This window comes from Taudactylus pleione, unplaced genomic scaffold, assembly GCF_031769625.1.
Source record: "Taudactylus pleione unplaced genomic scaffold, aTauple2 ptg000008l, whole genome shotgun sequence".
Classification (NCBI taxonomy): Eukaryota; Metazoa; Chordata; class Amphibia; order Anura; family Myobatrachidae; genus Taudactylus; species Taudactylus pleione.
Genome location: NW_028284411.1, coordinates 201,160 through 225,449, shown reverse-complemented (window position 1 = coordinate 225,449; position 24,290 = coordinate 201,160). Strand labels below are relative to the sequence as shown.

General features: G+C 46.1%; 1 protein-coding gene across 1 annotated transcript in view; it reads left to right on the top strand.

The window, feature by feature from the left end:
• SORCS1 (sortilin related VPS10 domain containing receptor 1) overlaps positions 1 to 24,290 on the top strand; it is a gene marked incomplete at its 3' end in the record, with an annotated part of 674,820 nt that overhangs the window by 461,335 nt on the left and 189,195 nt on the right. The window contains exon 3 of the mRNA XM_088465805.1: positions 8,304 to 8,403. Coding sequence (XP_088321931.1) covers positions 8,304 to 8,403 — 100 coding nt within the window. The remainder of the gene's footprint in view (positions 1 to 8,303; positions 8,404 to 24,290) is intronic.

Below are 24,290 nucleotides of genomic sequence, written 5' to 3'. Positions count from 1 at the left end.
CGTGTAGCTCATGCTCATTAATACACAGGAGGTCTATGAATGTCAGCCAGGGGTCCGAGAGGGCGTCTGCACCCACACAAGAAATCCCGACATCTTTGTTACAATGTTACATTTAACATTTGTAGTGTCATATAATATTGATAACAGGGGAAGATGCTCTAATGCAGAGGTTCCCAAACTCGGTCCTCAGGACCCCACACAGTTCATGTTTTCCAGGTCACTCAGCAGGTGCACAGGTGTATTCATTACTCACTGACACATTTTAAAAATTCCACAGGTGGAGCTAATTATTTCACTTGTGATTCTGGGAGGAGACCTGGAAAACATGCACTGTTTGGGGCCCTGAGGACCGCGTTTGAGAACCTGTGCTCTAATGATACGATTGCATCCAGAAAACAGAACTGATCTGACCATATCCCTGCCCGATACTTTTAATGCATGGATCAAGAGCACAGAATGAGCCTAGAAATATGAAACTTAGGGCCTGATTCAGAGCCGCTCGTAAGCGGCCGCTCGTTCGCTCCGAGCGATATTCGCACATCTGCGCATGCGTATGGGTCATAATGCGCATGCGCCAACCAGTCAGTGTGGTCGGAAATCGAGCGCTCGCAAAATAGCGAGTGCCTGCTAATTTGAGTGACAGGATGAGGCGTTTGTGGGTGGTAACAGGGGAAGGTGCTTGAAAACGGGGAGTGGAGATCCGAACGCAGGCGTGCCAGACGGTCAAAATGGGCGTTTTAAGGGTGTGCATAATTAACAAAGCAGCGTCATCGGCCACGTCACTTGGTTGTTTCTTAGCCTGAACTGCTCGCATGATTGTTGTTGGAACTCCAACCACAAGCACTGTGAGCAGTTCAGACGCCTTTCGATGTACTCGATTAATCTAATAAATAGCAGAGATGACGTAGGATGCGAGCGGCCAGGGGGCGTCTTTACAAAATAGCGAGCGCATGTTTCGTTCGCTCGCTCAGACATAGAGGCGTCAACAGACCGCAAAGAGCGAGCGCTCAATTTAAATAGCCGGCCCCTTTTTCTGAACGAGCGTCCGCAAATAGCGTCCGGCTCTGAATCAGGCCCTGAATTTGCTGGAGAAAATGTACAAACTAATAAATTCAATTCATCTGGAGGTAAAAAAAAATAATAATAATAAAAAAAAAACAACAACATTCTCTGGGAACAGTGGTTCCCAAACTCGGTCCTCAGGACCCCACACAAGTCACGTTTTCTAGGTCACCCAGCAGGTGCACAGGTGTAGTCATTACTCACTGACATATTTTAAAAGATCCACAGGTGAAGGTAATTATTTCACTTTGTGATTCTGTAAGGATATCTGGAAAACATGCACTGTTGGGGGTCCTGAAAACCGAATTTGAGAACCTGTGCTCTATAACACTGACTGAATCATCCGTAGATGACGGTAGCATGATACCTTTTAATAAGGCAGAAATTTTTCTTTTATTTGTCCTCGTCCACTTACAGCTGTGTAACATTTCTATTCTGAAAGTATTGAATCTTTCTATAGAACAAGGAGAAGGAAACGCTGTTTTGGGACCGAGTGCAACGTTGCCATGTTATTGCGTGGTGCTTGCATACGGGAGCTGCTGGCTGCTAGCATGCGTCAATACCCAGAAATAAGAGAACATACGGTATTTATAGCTGGTACAGTACATAGAAGGGCAAGAGCCACATTTTCTCCACAACCTCCCTTGTAATCTAAGGCCCCTACCTCTTCCACCTCCCCATTGTCCTGGCCCTGTATAATGTTTTCATCTTCTGTAAAGTTATGTCTCTTGGTACCCAAGGGTGGGCTGAGATATTTTATTTTGTAGAATTGGGGGCAGATTGTTTGCGCCGTTTCTGGTGTCCTATGGTAATCATAGGCGAGCATCCTCTGTTACTGACTGCAGACATGGAATGCAGTTACTGGGTATGTAGGCTTCTTTTATACAAAGTGGCCGACTCCTGGCATGCTAACTGGTAAATGCTGCCGGCCATTCACCAATCAGAGAGGTTGGAGGTCTGCACACACGTCTAATGAATGGTGGGAGCTGTCCTCCAATAAGAGAGGTTGGAGGTCTCCACACACGTCTAATGAATGGTGGGAGCTTTCCTCCAATCAGAGAGGTTGGAGGTCTCCACACACGTCTTATGAATGGTGGGAGCTTTCCTCCAATCAGAGAGGTTGGAGGTCTCCACACACGTCTAATGAATGGTGGGAACTGTCCTCTCATCAGAGTGCTGAAAGCAACAAGGCACAGCAGGAGGCATACAATATTAACTTGGGCTGCCAGCAGAGAGCTGGGCACTGCTGTTTATCACCCACAGAATCTGCCATCAAGCCCCTTTATATTGGCAGCATCAGTGTGTGTGTGAGCGGAATGGGTATTCCCGTCAGCGGAAGCCTGACAAAAGCAGAGTTAGAAGCAGCGGAAACCTGACAGCGCTGGAAACCCGATCGTGGATAGGTGAATATATACTAACCTAACCCCCCTAACCCTCCCTAGGGGTGCTAACCCTAACCCCCCCCCCCCCCCCCAAGTGTGAGCGCGTATGTGCTCACAGCTTTAAATTGAATTTCTGGTGACAAGTTAAATATTTTATTCACCTTGTAACCCTGCCTTGTAAAAGCACCCTTTCCTATATGGGATCTGACCTAGGGTTAAGTGTCAAGGGAACGAATGACTGGGTCACATTTTTATTCCAGTAGCAGCTATAAATAGCCCATTTTATTGCTTAGTTGATCCCCCGATGCACAGCGAGAAATACGTCTCTCCTCTAAGAATATACAGGGATGCATAATTCTTTTTTTTTATTTTGCAAGCTGCGGTTGATATACGAAATCAAAAACCGATGAAACAGCATTCTGCTGAATTATTCATCTGTAATACTAAAATGCCACGGGTGCAAGGTATGTTCAGATGTAACACTAGATTATCCCTGTCATTTTCAGCCAGTGACAGCTCATTTGTTTCCAATTCTGAAAGTGCTGCTGTTGGCACGAGCAGGGACAGGGGCTGATGCCTTCATGTAATATTACCTGGGCTGTATATTGTGTGGCAGGGCGAGCGCAGGATTTTGGAGGATGGAGTTCCCAATATAACAGGGAGATAGAGAACGCTTTCCATCCTTACCTTTTGTCACATGCTACAGTACACACTATTTGTCATGTAGAGGGTATGTAATACTCACAGGTTGGGCATCTATGAATTCTACTCTAGATTAGTCTGGAAGTTAAATTGTACAGTAAATATACAGTTTGAATAAAAGGTTGGAGGGAGTTCTGCCACCTGATGGTCATATTGGGTACTGAAACACTTTATTAGGGATGGTCGTCAAAATGGTTAACAAACGATGGCACCACCGAGTCTATATATTAATGGCAGGAAACCAGTGATGGAAAAACATTAATGTCTGGGGACCGGTGAATGCCAATCACAGAAGAAGGGCAGAGCTAAGTGGAACACAATGACGGGGGCAGGGATAAGCTCCATGTGTTGTGAAAAAGAAAAGACTTTGGGGCATCACCATTGACCCTCGATGGTGGAGAAACATAGGACCTCTGCCGTCGATGGCAAAACCATCAACCGTCGGTGGCAAACATCAATGGTTACTTACCATCGATGGTTGATGGCCGTCCCACTCCCTACTTTTTACTGTTTTATGCTACCTGTCTCCCCCATGCTCTTACAAGCCGCCGATTATCTGTGGTCTTTTATCCCCCACAGAATTAAAAAGGGCAATACTATTACATGCAAAACACACCTGAAAAGCCACCTTCTAGAGAATAAAGCTCTAAATAAAAGACTGAAGCTATGAGCCTGTGTTACCATGCGAAGCAGGACAATCACCCCAATCTGCTCACAACTAGATATGGTTCCCCGGCGTGGGTGGCCTTCAAACCTCCAACTGCCACCCAGACGGGATGTCCCAGAGCTCTGCAGCTATATGGAAGGAGGATAGACGAATTCAGGGGCCGCATTGCAAGTAACCAGGAAAGCCGGCCTTGCTTTGTAGGAATTCTCCTTGATGTAAGCCTTGAACTTTAGAAGGCCCCGAGTGTCCTGTAAAACACGGCATGTACAGAGACAGCGCATCTTATCATTCAGGAGGACATCACCAGAGCAATCGCACGACCCCCTGGGCGCTCGAAGAGCTTATGCAGCATCTCTGTTCCTATAATGCAAAGGTAGACGCTTTCTTTATCATGAAATAATTACTGGTGGTTTTCCCATAATTCCCTTCTCTTTTGCGACGAAACAGTTCAAGACGACTGCAGAGAGGATTCTCTGCATTTCTCAGATTTGTACCGACCCCACCTGACCTTAGCTGAGACGTGTAACCTGTTCATGTAAAAGTCAGAAAGCATCCTGGCCATGCACTGGTGTTTCCATGTCTGAAGAGCACTTAGTGGCTGCCACAGAACACCTTGGCTTTGCACCAGTGGGTCTGGATGGGTCGCCCGCCGCAGGGTCATGCCTCATCTGCTCTCGGGAGCTCTCTCTGCCAGATAGAAGCGGCTCTCGATGTGACAGGAGGTGGAAAGTCTGAGAGACGCTCTGCAAACGTGCCTATCGCTTTGCCACTACAATTATTATTATTAATTAAGTCTCCAGTCTCTTATAATACAGGTTGGTTGAATAATGAGAGTCGGCGGACTTTAGGTGTTATATTTCAACTTAAGGCATCACAAGGTGCCAGCAGCTCCGTCCAGGGGTTACAGTACAGCAATACAGTACATGTGCCCCTATGGCAGCGCACGGAGTTGCTTCTTAGTCTCCGTGCCCACAGGATGCTTATTCTACCTGCGAATGCCCCAGATACCAACCACAAACATCCAGTTGGCTGTTGATGAGAAGCGGCAAAGGGAAGTACGATGAGAATCACTCATAGATGCTCTACATTGCGCAGTTTGCTAGAAATCGTGAGATGCTTCCGCATTCGGAACTGCACTAGCGGCAGCCAATGTCTTCAACTTAGTCAGCGACCTGAATTTTCTAGACAGAGGTGCCCGCTATTGCAGCCATAACTGCATCTTTTGCCGCAGTGTGCGTCTGCGTCATTATGCTAATGCCGAGCCGAGGTCACACCATCGGATGTACCGAAATTACACCTACACTATGGCAGGCGCAATTTCTATGTCTCAACATGGCCCCTGGGGGACAGTGTAATTGTGTCATTGGACGCAGTCGCTGACCACAACATACCCGCGACCCGCCTGTGCCTGGCTAGCCACCACCCTGTATCCTCTATGAAAAGCCCACCAGATTTTTATCTGCGCGCAATTTCAATCTGCACCTTATAGAGGTAGCCATGGGGACGCATCGCATACGCAGACTAAAAGCATCGCCCGCTTGCGCGAGACATCCACATTACGTCCACTTCTGAATAAGGCCCAATAGGTGACCAGGGTCAATCATCCATGGCATACTTACCTATTGTTCAGCTCTCTCCGCCAGGAAACGCCCAGAGGAGAAATACCAGCTGACTGGAGGTGGAGGCAGCCCCCGACTTTACACCTCTTTAGGCCCCACCCCCTCTTGGGGATTGCTGCGATTCGTTAATCGATCATGAGGGGGTGGGGCCAATATGATGTGATTTGCATAGAAACACGCAATTCGCTGCATTCACCTACCCATGGTGCCCACTTCGTTAGGAAGTGGGTATTGGATGCGGGAGGATGGCCTACTTTTCCGGGGGTGCGGGGGACTGTCCGCAAATTCGGGTGCCTCCCCCAACTTCCGGTAGAGTAGCCAAGTATGACGTGGTCTATCTTTGCCAGACGTGGCACTGCAGGATATCTACAGTAGTTTAGTCTCAAGGCCGGCGGGCTACTAAATCTCCATTCAGTTCTACAGTCTCTTCGGGGCACCCTCGGATAGGACAAATGATTAACTCACAGAAATGTCTGCACATCGCCAACATCTCTCTAATCCGTCTCATCTGAACAAATCACTCAGCATAAATCCTGATCTAAACCAGCGGGCGTCCACTCCAAACAAAACAAGGATAAATGAATCCAAGATGAAATATTTTCATTCCCTTTCACTTCAATACCGTGACCAAAATCGCATCTAATGGGCACTCTTTCAGTGTCATAAAGCAATGTCATTGTGCAATATGACTTTATTGAATAACTTGTATCCGGCACCTTTCAGTTGCTTTGTATACTGCAGGAGGATTAATAAGATTCTGTGGCTTTACCTAGGATTACGGTTACAGGAATGTAATTTGCACCGAGACTGAGAAAAAGTGTCAGTTCCTCATAATGAAGTAATTTAAATACCGGCGTTCTTACAAACATTTTTATAACAAAAGTTATTATGCTGTATATCCAGTAGGTTAGCCATAGGTACATTAAGGGATGGATGAATTAATTCACAGTATGAGCTGCCACTAATGATTTTACCATATAAGTTGGCTTTCGGACTTGTTTTAATACCTCGTTATTATGTTAGAATTGATTCTATGCAACAAAAAGGAATGTATGCGCTCCGGACATAAAAGTGTAACTGTGTGAGAGATTGCCAGGGAGATGGTCATTTACATAAAAGGGGTAAGAGGATTGAACAAATATAATGATAGGAGGTGTATATGACAGGAATAGGATTATGGTCATTAGAAACATTTCTGTAATTCTACATTTATCTTTCTGTTACTAGTAATGAGCGAAATGTTTACAACTTCCGCAGAAAAAAATGGCCTCATCCTCTATATAACTCAAAATTCTGTGCCCAGGTGCATTTCATGGGGCAGATGTATCAAGCTCTGGAACGTGATAAAGTGGAGAGTGACAAACGACCGACCAATCAGCTCCGAACTGTCATGTCACAGGCTGTGTTTGAAAAATGACAGTTAGGAGCTGATTGGTTGGTTGTTTATCACTCTACACCTTATCACTTCCCAGAACTTAGTACATCTGCCCCATATGCACCTGTGCACAGAATTGGGCATGTTTCTCGGGTGGAGTTTGGCATCTACAGAAGTCCCCGCTTCTTACATGGCAATGCCCCAAGATGCTTGGCCACAGGTCTGGAGGCCAGAGCCTCCCATGAAGGTCCTATAAAACCAATACACTCTTCCAACAGGATCCAAGAAATCGGAACTTTATAAAAAAAATTAAAAAAAAAACTCTTATGTGAATGAAAATTCGCATCTCTCCCAGCAGCCTCCACCACACATCGGGCCTGATTCCAATCTGGACGCAAATGCCATCACAGCTGTGATCGCTCACGGATCGCAAAAATTGCGAAAATATGCTAATGACTCACCCGCCATCCAGTGCTTAAAGAGGGATCGGTATGATTAACCTCCGGCCACTAAACCTAAGTCTCCCAGGGGGGGTTGCCTAACCCTACCATCCCCCCAGGGGTACCTGGCCCTGACACCCCTTTCCCCTAACCCTCCCAGGGGCTGCCTAACCCTAAGTCCCCCACGGGAGCCCCTAACCCTCCCCCCCGCGCGGTTGTCCACGCCCGGCTTACCTTCGATCGGGGTGCCGGTCTCCCGGCATAGGTAAAGTGACAGGCATCGGGATCTCGCCTGGGATCTCGCCTCGCCTGGCATTTAACCCTTGCCGGGATTAGACAGTGGGTAAGCCGGTGGTCGGGATTCCATCCGTCGGCTTCCCGACTGCCTCCCCTTAAAGACGCCCACTGACGACATCTCACGTCCACCGCTCACGCATGAGACCAGAAACAGACACAGATCAGGCGCCCATCAGTCTAACCTGTCGAAGCCACAGTGGGTCTCCAGATACACAGAGAGCTCTCGCCCTGCGAGCATGGACGCAGTGGCTAATTTATGCACGCCCAGCAAACTGTGTTCACATTGTCCGACGCAACTGTTTTTTCTAACCCCCCATTACCCCTTCCCCAAACGCTGACTACCTGTCACTAACTTTCAGAGGGAATCCTCTGTGTGAGCGTAATCGCAATTCAATCGCTGCACACACACAGTACGGCCTGCACGCATGCGCAGTGGCTAACAATCGCTCAGTCTACGTAAATATTACCATTTACCGAATTGGAATGAGGCCCATCTCAAACAAGTCATCAATTAGTATGTAAAATAGAAACATTGTTTCAGCTCCTGATTCATGATTTTGCTGTTTTTGCTTATTATCCCTTTTGTAACATGATCTAATGCTTTAAATAAAGAACTAGCCGTGATGTCGCTGTTTCCTGGTGTGCTGATAGGCCGTGCTCATAAGCCCTGGCTCAGCCAATGTCATCGCTGCTGTGTTTAGGTGACTGTAATCGGTGACAATCACCTTTCTTGAAATCGCTGTATCTTTACTTTTCCAGGTCCACAGATTATGGGACGACCTACGAGAAGCTGAATGATAAAGTCGGATTAAAAACAATTCTGAGCTATCTTTATGTCTGCCCTACAAACAAGAGAAAGGTAAGATTGTCCCTTAAATATCCTGTAATTTAGGGCCGCGCTGCTTGGATAACCGCCTCTGCTCCCAGAGTCTATTACTGTTGACACAAACCTTATGACTGCAGCGTAGGGGAGAAAAAAAGAGCGATAGAAAAGCAAATGGACACAGAAGCAATTCTCGGTTTGCCCGGCAGCTGTTTCCCGGCCGCTAATAGAATGGCTCGTTAAGATTTTGGAATCGGTGCCATAAATACATGTTTTGTGGAGGCTGCCGCATTACTCTGACAGTTTGTTACAAGGAAAATACTCCTCCAATTTTGATTTTAAATTTATATTTGCCTTTCACCACAATTTCACTTTGTCCATCTGTCCCTCCTGTCTGTGAATCATCTGCAAGATAATAACACCCTCCTGTCATCCAACCGCCCAACCGAAGGGCGTAACTAGAACTTTGTATGGGCCCCGCCAGATGGGCTTTGCTACCAAGTTTGCATTATGTTGACACAATCCCTATGTTGGTGCTATGCTTAACTTCCTCTCCCAGACAATAAAGAGGTAGTTCTAATGACTGATATACAATACAGAGAGCATTGTAATGACTAATATACAATACAAAGAATATTATAATGACCAGTATACACTATAGAGAGTATTCTAATTACTAAAACAATAAAGCTAAAATTCTAAATACCTATACACAATACAGAGGATATTCTACTATATGATACAGAGAGCAGTGCAATAACCAATACACAAAAAAGAGAGCACTATAATTCTTATACAATATAGAGAGTAAATTCTACGATCTGATATACAATACAAAGAGCCAGTGCTATAGTAGGGCACTAATGTCCCCTAGGCTGACCCTGCCCCCAGCACATATGTTGTGATTACAGTACAGCAATGAATAAGAGACTGTGAACAGAAAATCAGAGTGCTGAACATGTCGAAAGGTCATGTCAACTGGCCCTCTGGGCTAGAGCACTATTCCAGGCACCCTGTAAGGCAAATATTCGTGCCACCAGGGCAGTGAGGTGTTGCCTCCTCAGACTTACTCCCTGGGTGGTAGTATTGGTTGTAGACCTATAATTGCAGCCCTGCAGAAAGCACTCTAGTGACTCCTGCACTACAGAGAACGTTCTAATGACCAATTTACAATACAAAAAAACCTTCTTATGACAATACAGAGAGCATTTTAGCAACTAATATACAATTCAGAGAGCCTTCTAATAAACAATGCAGAGAGCATTCTAGTGACTGATGCAATGCAGAGAGCATTCTAGTGACTGATGCAATGCAGAGAGCATTCTATGAACTGATACAATACAGAGAGCATTCGGATTTCTGATTTAAAATACAAAGAGCCTTCTAATGACCAATATAAATATAAAATGTGACCTCTTTATAATTCTAAAAGCATAAAGAGCCCAGTATGCAATACAGTACAGATGACAGATCGACAGTAAAAAGGTCAACAATGAATACGTCAACACCAAATGGTTGACATGCAATAGGTTGACAGGGTCAAAAGGTTGACAGGTGCAAAAGGTCAACAGGTTCAAATGTGCGACACATTTTTTTTTTCAACATTTTTAAAGTTTGGGTTAGGCACTTTTGTTTTTTTGCCCTTTGATAAATATATATAACCCTACATCCGTGTGCCAGATACAATAATTGTGTTCTATCTAAAGTAATATACAATCATGGTATCCATAGTGCCGCATTTATAACATATGCACGTCGGTTGAATGTATCGTATAAACTTTACTCCCTATTTCTGTTTGTCGGGTAGTCCGCCTCCCCACACCCCTGGAAGAGTGGGTGGCTCTCCCACATCCCATCCAATGCCTTGTGAAGTGGGCAGGATGAGGGGATAATTACCAGGTATCACAAATTCGTAGGGTGGGGGCGGGGTTAGCATAACACAGCTCGCGTGACATGAGAGCCTGGCTCCAACTGTAATTGGAAAACTGGGGGGGAAATGAGACATGAGGTCACTGTGCCTCATGCCTCTATAAAGTTTTAATACATATGCAGGAGCGTTCCCAAGAACCAAGAATCCCCCCAGGTGCGGCTGTGGCCCTCTCTGGCTACATCTCACAAGAAAAATACAAAATAATGGCTTTCACGAGGGGCTGTGGCGGTGTACCTATAGCAAATACCCCCTCCCCATCCGGCCCCTGCAGCACCTATAATTCTACCCCGTGCCCAGAGAGAGGAGGAGACCGCAGAATGAAAATTAGCAGCTGGTTGTTCGGTAAAAGCTGTTCTCAGTTCCCTGTCCTGTAAGGAAATGATCCGCTTATAGGGCCACTACACCCCCTCAGCTAATATTTGTTCTATCGACCTACCCTAATAAATGACCGGTCCTACGTTCTCTTCCTCTGTCGCACCCGGCAGCAGGTAATAACGGGATTTCACATAAAAAAGATATTTACAGATGCGGACAAAGCTATAAAACATACTGTCTTCCAGCAAGATACATTTCAAGGCATCAAATCAAACCAACAACTTATAAGGAGTCCAGCGTTCAAACCAGAGGATCGAAACTCAAAGAGATTGGAAATAAAATAGTACATGCAGTATTTGATCATGAGGTTAAGTAGTTTACGTATACTGTATATGGCTGTGTTCTCCAGGCATCGAGGGCAGAAATATCCCGGGAAATGCTCTGTAAGAAGCAAAGTGACCGATTTGTTAAAGTGACAGTAGGGCTCTAACACACTAGGAGTCGTATTCAATTTGAGCCGAGCTGCGATACTTTTTCGCATCCCGGACTTTTCGCCTACTTCGCCTGTTTTGTAGGCGGAAAAGTATCGCGCGCGTGCCCGCTTTACCCCGTATTCAATATGGAAGTATGCGAAAACGGCACCCGAAACTTAATCAAGAGGAAAGTACCCCCCCGATTTGGCTTGCTGAAGGTATTTGGTGTTTTAAAACGGGCTCAATAGCTGCTAAATAGCATTTTTCTATACGTGATGCAGAATAGTATTCAGGAGTATTTTTTTTTGCAGAAAATAACTTATCCCAGCAAATTGGGGGTACTTGAAAATGGGGGTCAGCATATTTAAGTTACTAAAGTGAAGTTGCAAAAATTGTGAAAAATCCACCTGCTGCAAGCCCCTGCAATAAAAAAAAACACTTGGGGACCCCCCCAGAGTCAAGTTCACTAGTTTTTAACTTTGTACCCAAACTTTTTTTTTTCGCCCCCTATTTCAGTAATTTTTTGGGGGGTCCTTAAGTTTTTTTTACATTTTTTTTGACACAGTTTACCTTTGGGGGACTGTCTGAAGGCTGCAGGGGGGTTCCCACAACGTTGCACCCCAAAACCCCAATTCAGCACTTTCTTCCGCCTGCTATTCATAGGCGAAACTTTTTCGCCTATTACATTGCATTGACTTTCAGCCTAGGCGAAAAGTCTTTCAAATTGAATACGGGGTAAAAGCAAAACAGGCGAAAATGACATCATCGGCGAAAACGTATCGCGGATCCTGACTTTTCGCCTCAAATTGAATACGGGCCTATAGCTGCCGCTAACAGCAAGCGAGGCGGCATCCAATAGAAAACTGCCTCCTCGCCAAATATCTCTCCTCCATTCCCTGTTTTCTCGGCATCCATCCAAACAGAGGTTCTTAGTCGTAGAGGGCGAGCGGAGCCCCCAGGTTATGCGTCAAGGTGGCACCATGTGTGATGGGATGGGATGGGGGGGGTTCTATTTCCGCTTTAAACATTATAAGAGCTCCGGTGCATTTTTCTACCCAATACAGTGGTACAACTTGGCTGCTATTTTATCACTCGTTTTCGTTTCAGTGTCCAAAACTGAGCCCAAAAAATATAAGTTGGGACTCGCAGTCTGCCCCAATGGTCTATGAGCCATAGGAAGCTGCCTCCTTGCCCTACCAAAGACTACGGGCAAGATGCAAAGTCGCATGGGCTGAACTGGCCTAACCCTACCCCCCCCCACTGGTGGTGCCTATCCCTAACCTCCCCCTCCCGCACCCTAAACTTAACCCTCCAAGGGGGGTGCCTAACCCTAAGTCCCCCCGGGAGTGCCTAAACCTAACCCCCCCACCCCTCCCTTCGCTGTCTTACGATCGGGATGGCGGCTATCGGGATTCCGTCAGCAGTAACCTGATCCATAAGGGAATAGTGGTGTCGGCATTTTGCCGGGCAGCGTAATTCGGGTGTCGGTATATCGACGGCCAGCATCCCATCCCATCCGCCGGAAATATAACTACATCCCCTATGGGCAACATCTCACACTTCTTAAAAGTCTCACTTTTGTAAATATACCCCTAGGAGTTTATCCTTCTTAAATAATCATTTTCCGCCTCATTGAGAGCAATATGAGGACAATACGCCTGTGAAATCCGTTCCCGCAGAGAAATAAACATTAGGATAAAATTGTTTTCATACCGTGGTAAAAGTTGCACTTTAGAGCAGGAGGTAAATTGGTCTTGAAAGGTTATTTTATTTCAAAGGCCATTTGACAGTGAAATTCCAAACATTATATCAAGAATCAGACCGACATGGCAGCGTGCGTTCTGCAAATGTTATATTATGCAATATATTCAATGACTCCGGGAGATCGGGCCATTACCGCTGAGCGCGGCTTACACTCACACACGCACCTGGAAGGTCATCAGCGCTTATTCATACAGTGAAGGTAATATCTAGTTATAATGTGTCTTCTTACTCCAACATAAACGGATATGATACTCTGGTGAGTAATAAACCATCGGCAGACAATGTGTGGCACTACAGCTGCTACACATTCCGGCATGCCCCGCCAGGAGTTCTAGCATGTCCTAATTGCAAAAATGTGGCAGGGCATGCTTGGATGTGTAGTTCCACAGCAGCTGCAGTGCTACATGTTAGCTACTCCTGTGATAAAGAACCAAGAATTTGAGCTTCTCTGATACACTGGGGTAATGTAGCTGGGTAGGTGGGTCAGTGGTGCAGTGTCTAGGTGCATATGCAGCTTTTCTTGTTTAAATGAAATATATAGTGCTTTGCGGACATACAGGAACAAAATAACAATAGCCTAGCCCCAATTCAAGCACTACCTCACCCTAACTATAATAGGCAGCTACTCTGTATATTTACTAAAGTGTTGGTTTTTAGAATTGGAGATGTTGCCAATAGCAACATTTCTCTAGCACCTTCTCGAAGATAATAGCTAGAATCTGATTGGCTGCTATGGGCAACAGCTCCACTTCTAAAAACCAGCACTTTAGCCTCAGGGGGTCATTCAGACCCGCTCGCAAGTGCAGGCCGCTCGCAAGTGGGTTGATGTTACCCCAATGCGCATGCGCACGACGGAGGGAGCTCTGTCGTGCTCATGCGCGAGACCCAGACAGCGACAGCCAAGCTGTCGCTCCAGGTCTCGCACCAAAGGGGGCGTGCTGTCGATGTTGATTGACAGCACGCCCCCTTTGGTGGGCGTGCCGGGGGCATGGCTGCCAGACGGAGGCGCTCCCATGGGAACGCCTACCGTCTGAAGCCGGCCCCACTGACATCAGTAGTGATGTCAGTGGGAGTGATTTTGGCTCTGATAGAGCCAAAATCACTCCAGGGCTTGGGGCAGCAAGACCCTACCGCAGGGTCTCCATCGCAAGCCCGATGGTCGCGATGGTCTTGATGGTCACCCACAGCTATGCGAGCGTCCAAGAGGCCGCTCCATTTTCATGTAGGAGGGTCCTGATTCAGAGCGAGCGCTCTGGTCAGAGCGTCCGGCTCTGAATCAGGCCCTCAGTCTTTAGCCCTGTCTCTCACAGGTATAGACACGGCCTCCCGGCCTGGCTTGTCTGCGAAAAAGTCACACAAAGTCTTTCTTATGGTCCTCCCTGCCTCCTTGCAAGTCTATATACTGGCCTCCTGGCCCCCCATTGGCCTCCAGGCACACTGGGCTCTACGGCTGCCACAGTCCCACTTAGACTGTCTGGAGGCTCACACACAATCCATGGCTCACTATTGTCACCTAGCTTCATCTTGCCACATTCTCCAATGCAAGTTGGGTTGTGAATGCAAATATCTGGTTAGTTGCTATGAATTAGTACAAATGTAATGTTAGTATATGAGTATAATAGCACTTTATGGTTAAAATCTAGATTCCTTTTTACTCTAATGACATTCCTGGTTCCTTTAATGGTTGCTGCCACTGGTTACATGAATATTTACTCTGTATAAGGGGCAGAACTATGGGAGACAATGGAGGCGCCTGCCGCCGGGCTCCAGCTCTGAAGGGGCACCTCCTCCATTGTCCACAACATATTCACCAACCCTAGGGCTTTAACTATGTACCCGGATTGTACCGTCACGGCCGCCCAATACATGGCACCCCTTCCCGGCACCTGAGAAGCTACAGTACCATACACTAGTGCAGAGCTCCATGTCAGGCCATCAGCTGCTGCCTTGGTCTACCTATAGCCTATCTGCATGCGAATTACTACATTATAGTGTCAGCGGCTGTGACGGGGGGGGGGCACCAAATGATAACTTGCCTCCGGGCGTATGGGGTGGATTTACGCCACTGCTCTGTATCACCAATACTTAATACATCTTTAATACATTTCATTCTGTGAGGCTATGTCACCTTGAATCTGCAAACACCGATTTGCTTCACATTAAGTACAAATGACGAATGTGTAATACATTTTTAAAGGAATCAGTATGAATGACCGCCGGACGCAGGCAGCCCAATGGGTGAAAATCTCAACAGTGCAGGTATGTATACTATCCCTACCCCTCCCCCCCTAACCCTAACCCTCCCTTACGGGTGCCTAACCCTAACCTCCCCCCTAGTGCCTAACCCTAAAGTCCCCCCATTAGTGCCTAAACCTAACCCCCCTCCCCGCACCCTAAACCTAACCCTCCCAGGGGGGGATATCTAACCCTAACCTCCCCCCCTAGTACCTAAACCTAACTCCCCTTCCCCTAGCCTAACCCTTACCTTCCCCGGGGGGGTGCCTAACCCTAACCTCCTCCCCTAGTTCCTAAACCTAACCCCCCTTACCTTCCCTGGGGGGGGGTGCCTAACCCTAAGTCCCCCCGGGGGTCCCTAAACCTAACCACCCCATCCCCGGCTAAGTGTGTACTCACCCCCGGAAGAGCAAGATCGTCCGGTGTTCTCTCAGCATTCCGGTGTTGGGATTAACATAGGCGTCGGTATTTTGATGCATATGTTAACTCCCTTGCCAGGATTACAGTGTCGGGATTGATGGCCGCAGATCTCATAACTACATCCCTTTTTAAATACATTGTATGAGTAGGAATCAGCTCTACTTTACTTCATTTGCACTGACAACGGCATTGCTTCTTTTCTTGTACTATGCACTTAACTTAAAAGCAGCTTTCTCCGAGAGCAGTACCACTGCGTTACTTACCACTCCAGAGCCAGCCGTCTGCGCATGTGTGACCTGATATCACACATGCGCAACTCCACCGGTCATGCTGTTCGCAGGCGGCGGAGGAAAACCTCTTTGTAACCCTGGAACTTTTTCCCATATGAAGGAGTGGGGCGCCGGGAATCGGCAGCATCTGAAGATGGAGTTGATTCATGGAAGCAAACTCCCAAAACTTTTAGTTTTCGAAATGTGCTGAATATTAGGTGGGCCTATCGGACTCGTAATAATAAATGGGCCCATTACATAAAACATGCAGAAACGCGCCCAATACAAATTACGAATAGATCCCTTTAGAGTGCCCCTGATGCAGGATGAGCTGAATATGCCACAGAAACATTTTGCATCAAAATAAAGAGCGGTTTCTGTGCCAGCGAGTGATTTATTCACTCAGCATATAAACACCAACCGGTATATACTCATGCAGAAACGGGAATAATTAAAGTGCTGAATGATAACTAGAAATGGTAATGCAAAGGTATAGACAATTTGCAGAACATACCCCCCAACATTTCCTATTGGCGAATCTGGACAGGGGAATGGGCACACGTCAAGATGGGGGTATGGCCAAACCCACCAATGGGGGTGTCTGTGTAATTATTGAGATGTGGCCATGCCCCCAGGAGCATAACCTACACTGAAAGCGATACAATATTATCTCACTGTGAGACGCAGTCAGGTTGGGGAGTAAGTATTCAATTGTGAGTTCCTTAATAAGCATATTGTAGCCACTAAGGGAGGGTTAGGGATTAAGGATAGTCACCACCTAAAGCACCTCACCAGCTGGGAGACACCGCTGGAGCCAACAGACTCACCGGATCACTACACCACCAGGAACGTTTTGTAGACATCCTAATCATGCCGACGTTTCATAAGCGTCGACATGATGAATGCCAACAGTTTGAACGTTAACTAAGTATACCAAACCCATTTTATGTTAACGCTCTGTGTAAACAAACACTCTGGGCAACATACTTGACAGTTTATACATTTTTAGGGGTAAGATGTTATCCAAAAAATTCATCTTTGGGTGGGGGTCCAGACTTTCCACAGTGCTCCCCTAGCGACAAGTAATGTCATTGTGACACTTCTGCTTAGCGCTTTCATCGGTAACGATCTATAGATAAACAGCACAGATACTGTTGGCATTCGCTGGTGCCGATTTTACTTTATTGCGCTGTGTTTGTTTCGCTAACAATGTAACAAACCGTCCCCCGTCCTTTTATTTGCTGGCATCTGGTGCACTCTTATTCCAAGTCTACTTATAACAACGCGCGTGACAGTAGCTGTCATTTTCACTGAGGCTTTGGGGGCTCTTATTATGGTTATAACTTGTTATATTGTTGTTACATTTTGCTTTAACAGATTCCCATTTCGTATCTTTGTTTGAAAGTGCTGCCGAGTCAATACAGGCTATAGAGCTAATATATTACATTATTTTTTTTTTATTGTACTTTCCTGCAGGCGTTTGAATTCAATATATCAGTTCAAATACATTATACAAATGTGAGTGTGAAGATGATTAAGTCAACAAAACGGCACAGTAATGCATTGGTTACCTGGTCCGGCCAAAATCTCCTATTAAATCTACACACGCATTGAAGGTTAATTAAAGCAACTCTGTATTTGTGAGCTTTAAGCCACCCTCCTGCTCTGCGGTCTGCGGGTGATGACATATTGTATTCACGCCTAGATTACACTGCCTGCTGCATCCCATCAACTCAGCTTAACTCACTCTTCCCCTTCAAGTGTTTTGCTTATATCCATAGAGATGGAAAATTATTCTGCGGCATCGTGACTTACAATTTCACTAAAACGAGGGGAACGATACAAACTCATCTATCGGGTGCTGAGGTTGTCTCTGGGAAAGATCTAAAACAATTACCTGGGATATTATTTGCGCCCTGATACTTCATGCACAAGGAAAGCGAGACAAATGAGCGAGAATATAAAACAAAAAAAATGAAATCAAATAAAAAGTCATGTAAAAAAAATATCTGAATTATTTAACTTACTAGCACTTTGGACCTTGAGTAGACTAAATAGAATGTAAATAATAATTAAAAAAAGAGATGCTTCTAGATGGGATGTAGTTATTATACCTACCATCGTGATGCTGGCTGCCGGAATCCCGCCGGAATCCCGAACCGCGGACAGAAGACTGATGCCGGGTGTGGAGATGCCGACGCCGTAATCCCAACAGCCGGCATCCCAATTGTAAGTGTAGCAATCCCCATTAGCTGTTAGCCGCAGGGGCTTGGGGGGGAGGGTTAGGTTTAGGAAACCCCGGGGGGATTAGGGTTGGCTGCGGGAGGGGGGAGGCTAGGGTTAAGGTTAGGCACCACCGTGGGGGGGCTGTTAGGGTTAGGCACTAAGGGTGGAGGGTTAGTGCCTAAACCTAACAGGGGGTTAGGGTACTGGGTAGGGAGGGTTAGGGTCAGGATGCAGAAAAGGAGGGTTAGGGTTAGGATACTTACCTAACCCCTGTCGGGATACCGAGCATCAGGATGTCGCTGTCGGTGTTTTGACAACCGGCATCCCGTCTGCGGCTATCCCATACCCAACCCTTCTAGATTTTATATTTGTATTGCTAAGGCGCTATGTGTCAATTCCTATACCCAGACATAAATCCGTTGAGTCCCCCTATATAATGGAGGAATGAATAACAGGAATGCGGAAGGTCTACACCATACGTTCATGCCATGATACAGTATTTCCACTGGAACTCTCTAGGCACTAGATTGTCCCGGTGGCATAGCCAGCTTCTAACAGGAGTGGGAGCGAAAATGACACAGGCTCAGGTGTTTCAAAATTCCAATATCAACATCTAAATACATTATCTGCATCCAAATGATATCAATGATTGCTCCTGATATTACTATAATTCTAACCCACACAGACACATGCACTACAGAAACAGCATAAAATAGGTGTGGGCAATAAACGGTTCTCAAGCTTTTGTTGAACTACAAATCACAGCATGGCTTGGACCAGTTTTAGCATTTCCAGATAGCAAAACTGTGTCAGGGCATGCTGGGATGTGTAGTTCTACAATAGCTGGGGTCCGCTTATTGCCCATCCCTAGCACAAAGCAACATAGCCAGAACTCACTGGTCACCATACAGTAAGCAGAGCATCCCAGTAAACGCCGTACAGTGAACACAGGAACTAGTGACTGCCATACAGTGAATACAGCATCTAGTGACTGCCATACAGTGAACACAGCAACTAGTGACTGCCATACAGTGAACACAGCAGCTAGTGACTGCCATACAGTGACCACAGCAGCAAGTGACTGCCATACAGTGACCACAGCAGCTAGTGACTGCCATACAGTGAACACAGCAGCTAGTGACTGCCATACAGTGAACACAGCAGCTAGTGACTGCCATACAGTGAACACAGCGACTAGTGACTGCCATACAGTGAACACGGCATCTAGCGACTGCCATACAGTGAACACAGCGTCTAGTGAATTCCATACAGTAAGCACAGCGTTTAGTGGCTGCCATACAGTGAACACAGTGTCTAGTGACTGCCATACAGTGAACACAGCGTCTAGTGACGCCATACAGTGAACACAGCGTCTAGTGACTGCCATTAAGTGAACACAGCATCTAGTGACTGCCATACAGTGAACACAGCGACTAGTGACTGCCATACAGGGAACACAGAGACTAGTGACTGCCATACAGTGAACACAGCATCTAGTGACTGCCATACAGTGAACATTGAGACTAGTGACTGCCATACAGTGAACACAGCGACTAGTGACTGCTGAAGAGTACAGTCAGCATTGCATAACAGTGACCACCACACGATACAGTCCTGTTGACCCTCTCCTCTGATATGCTCCAGATTTAATATTTCTTCAGCAAGGGGAGCGTTCGCTCCCTTGTCACCCCCCAGTGGCTACACCGCTGAATGGTCCCTATCTTGTTAGCCTTTAAACATTTGCTCTAAACTCATCTCTTTAGAGAAATGTATTCTGCCTAATTTTAGTGCTCCATCCTAATCTAACGTTTCCTGGTGTGTGTACGCCTGAAATTTTAAAAAGCAATGCTTTATATAGCGAAACGCAAATGCGCTCTACTCCTTACAGATTTCTAGGCACACTTTGAACAATGTAATAAAAATATTAAAATGCACAAAAGTTCCCCATGTAATAATGTCAGCCCAATGTCTCCTCCCATCATTATCTAGATCTATAAATTATGCTAACCTGAGCAATATCTTAGGAAAAACACTGAAAGTTGAATAAATGAAATCGGGAGGGGGGGTTGTCCTACTGTTATTACTGTAGGTTGTACAGATATTTGTTCTACAATGTACTCTGGCCCTGATTCACTGCCAATCGCAACTGCGACTACGCACGCAATCGGCTGATTGTTGCGATCTGCGCGTGCATATGCCGTGCACGCGCACAAAGACTCCACTGCAATCCGGACTGCGATCGCAGTGACTACGCAGACCCATCGCAGAGTGATTGACAGGAAGTACCGTTTGAAGGTGGTGACGGGGGGCTGGTTGGCGAAACACAGGCGTGCCAGAGCATTTGAACGCACCTAAAGGAGCATGCATAAATTACCCACTGTGATGCCGTACACAGCTTGGGCTTTCATTGCGTGCGATGAGGTTAGCAATTCCTGAGTAAGGTCAGACCTTGTGTAAGTGTGCGTGAGGCTGCGATGTTACTCCATGTTACCGATGGTTTCGCAGCCTTGCAAAGTATTACAGATGTGTGTAAGGTAAAGGGGGAGTCCTTATGTTAGGCTGCGTATGGCATTGCAATTGCAATAATTAGCATACCTTTTCAGTGAGACTGCGTACGTAATCGCTATTGCGTTCGCAATAGCGATCCTTACTGAATCGGGCTAGGAGCAGATTGCTTTTCCAGGGGAAGGCCCAAATCCTGTGAAGCAGGGGAGCACCTTGAAAAACACTAGTTGGATAGGTCAGCGCACTTAGGGCCTGATTCAGACCAGCTCGCAAGCGTGTTGATGTTCCCCCACTGCGCACGCCGGAGCCGGCTCCGGCGTGCGCATGCGCGAGACCCAGCCATCGCTACGGGACTCGCACCAAAGCGGGGCAGCTGTCAATTGTGATTGACAGCTTGCCCCGTTTTGGAGGCGGGCAGGGGGGGTGACTGGCCAAACGGAGGCGTTCCCGAAGGAACGCCTGCCATTTGGGGGCGGCCCCACTGCCATCACGAGTGATGTCAGTGGGTGAGCTTCCGGCTCTATTAGAGCCGAAAGCTCACAGGGGCTTGCGGGAACAAGACCCTACCACAAGGGTCTCGTCGCAAGCCCCAATGGTCGCGATGGTCGTGACCATCACGAACATCACCTGGCCACTCGCTAAAGTTATGGGTGGTCACCCACAGCTTAGCGAGCAGCCAGGAGGCCATCTTTAAAAAAAAACAGGGATGCCCTGATTCAGAGCAAGCATTCTCAAAGAGCGTCCGGCTCAGAATCAGGCCCTTAGGCACATGAAGAATCTTTAGTGTTCTATACTTCTTGTGGTTAGTAAGTCAAAATGGATGCATCTCTAAGGGACATGGCTGACTTGTCTTTTTAAGCCCGTATTGTACTAAACTTATATGTTACATGGAACAGACTTGTATCCAACTCTAAATAAGTGTTAGAGCTGCCATTTATAAACACTAAGACCCTGACGGTTATCTAGCGACCAGGACACTCTTCATTTGTCTGCTCCTGTGTGGCTGTAAAGCGGATTCTGATTCCAGACTTCGGTGCAACCAGTCTTTCATTATGAGTCACAGTGATGACGCCTGACCTCGGATCTTTTTGACTTTGTATTTTGCCTATTCCTTTGGTACCTTTGATCACGTTTATGATCAAGGTGAATTCCTCCCTAGGTGTCTTGTTATTCCATCTAATAATGTATATGATGTGGTCTCAGGACCTGATTCAGACCCGTTCGTTAGGCTGCGTTCACACGTAGCCTGCCGATGTTTGCAATCTGCGCATGCGTACAAGACTCAGTGCGCGTGCGCGAACTAGTCCATGCGATCGGGAAGCGTTCGCACCTTGTATACAGACGCTCCGCAAGCATGAGTGACAGGACGTGCCATTTGTGGGTGGTGACAGGGGGTGGTCGATGGTAATGGGGGTGTGGTGGTGTGTATGCAGTCCTTTTTGTTCATCTGAACGCCGTTTCAGAGGCGTGCATAATTAAGACGCATCGTCAGCATACACATCACATGGCTGAATTACACACAGCAGCACTCGCAGTGCTTGCGATAGGGTATGGTCAGTTACAAGTGTATGGGTCCGATGTTACTCGATGTTACCGATTGTGTAATACACTTTCTGGAGATGACGTGTGTTACTAAGAGAAAGTGGGCGTCTTGTGTCAGGCTGGTGGGCGTCTAAATACATACCACGATCGTACAGCAAGATATAGTGGGCGTGCTAATGTCTTGCTAGCGATCGCGGGATTTGCATACTTTGGCCGCTGACGGCTGTGTGTGAATGCAGCCTAGCGAACGGGTCTGAATCAGGCCCTCAGTTCATAGCCATTTGTAACATGTTAGGAGGCGGCTTTTCCACTGCATACCATCTCCAAGCCAACGGTAAGACAGAAAGATAAAACTGTCTTTCAAACAATACCTCAAAAGTTACATTTCCCAATCATATAACAATTCCCCACATTCTGCATCAGATATTCCTCCTATAATCCATATGTGTGGCCATCATCCCAAGGCGACATCTAGGTGGAAAAAAATTTAGGAGGGAGGTCAGGCGGATCTCCCCAAGTCAAGGTCAGAAGCCCAATTTTTTTTATTTTTTTGGGACTGCAACCAAATAATATGTACATTTAAAGCTGGTGATAGAGTCTGGTTATAATAATTTCTGACTGAAACAGCCATCAGTGAAATTAGGACCCAAATATATCTGTTACGTGTTCCAGTATATTACCATGCAATAACAGTGCTATAATACATAGCATTTTATACATTCTTATTATGAATGTGGAAGCCCTGGCGGCATCTAAGTATCTGTAAATGTGTAAAGCTTTATGGGAAAGGCTGCTGTTATGTCAAAGGTTCCGGTTCTAAGAAATAATCAACCGTTATTGTATGATTCATAACAATAAGTTCCTTTGTGTTTAGAATGTTCTATCAAACTGCTCAGCGAAGTTTTGGAAATGTAAGTACTGGCTCAAAGCTTTGTTCCAGACTCTTTGTACTGAGTTTAGAAAGCCTTGCTAAACATCTTAATGTGAGAACATCTTATAAAACTTGTTTCAAAAGCATGAAGAATATTATAAGTTTTACAACTTACTCCCAAATGTCAGATTACAAGACTTGGTCCTGTCTTTGTTTTTTATTTCTTCATTTGTGAAAGTAATTGTACAAATCAAATCCGGCTCTGTAGCAGATCTTCCTACAGCCAGAGAAACATACTGTACAATACAATGTAAATACTGTACAGTTTTACAATGTAACTGATAAGGGCACTAAGGGGGTACAAATGGCAACAATTCTGTTACAAAAGCACAACATTTGTTCTAATACTAAAGAACAGAGTTCAGATATATTGGCCCATGTTCAATTTTATTTGCACGTGCGATACTTTTTCGCCTCCCGGACTTTCCGCCTACTTCGTCTGTTTGGCAGGCAGAAAAGTATTGCGCGCGTCCCCACGTATCCCCGTATTCAATTTGAAAGTACATGAAAACGGGACCCGGCGAAACTGAAACAAGCGGAAAGTACTGTCAGATTTGGGGAAATCAGCTTGACACCCCCCAAAAGATGCTCTGATATGGGGGTTAGCTATGGTACCCCCAATTTGGCTTGCTGAAGGTATTTGGTGTTTTTAAACAGGCTCAATAGGTGCTAAATAGCGTTTTTGTGTAAGTGGTGAAGAACAGTATTTTGGTGGGGTTTTTTGCAGTAAATAACTTATCTCAGCAAATTTGGGGTACTTGAAAATGGGGGCAGCATATTTTAAAGTTGTTAAAGTAAAGTTTTAAAATTCTTGAAAAAACCACCTTTCGCAAGCCCCTGCAATGAAAAAAACACCTGGGGCATACTTGGGGACCCCCCCGGGAACTAGTTCGCTAGTCTTTAACTTTGTCCCCCATCATTTTTTTTTTCGCCCCCAAAATGAAAGTGATTTTTTGGGGTGTTCTTAAAGCTTTTTTAGAACATTTTTGACGCAGTTCACCTTTGGGGGACTGTCTGAAGGCTGCACGGGGGTACCCGCAACGTTGTGCCCCAAAACCCCAATTCTGCACTTTTTTCCGCCTGCTATTCATAGACAAAACTTCTATGCCTATTACATTGCATTGACTTTCCGCTTTGGCAGAAAGTCTTTCAAATTGAATACGGCGATACTTTTCCGCCTGGCGAAATTACATCATCGGCAAAACTTTTTCACTGATTTCGGTTTTTCACTCCAAATTGAATACGGGCCTAAAAGTGAAATAAATCTAACAAGCTCTTTCTTGAAGTGAAGACTCTGGTTTTGCAGCCAAACA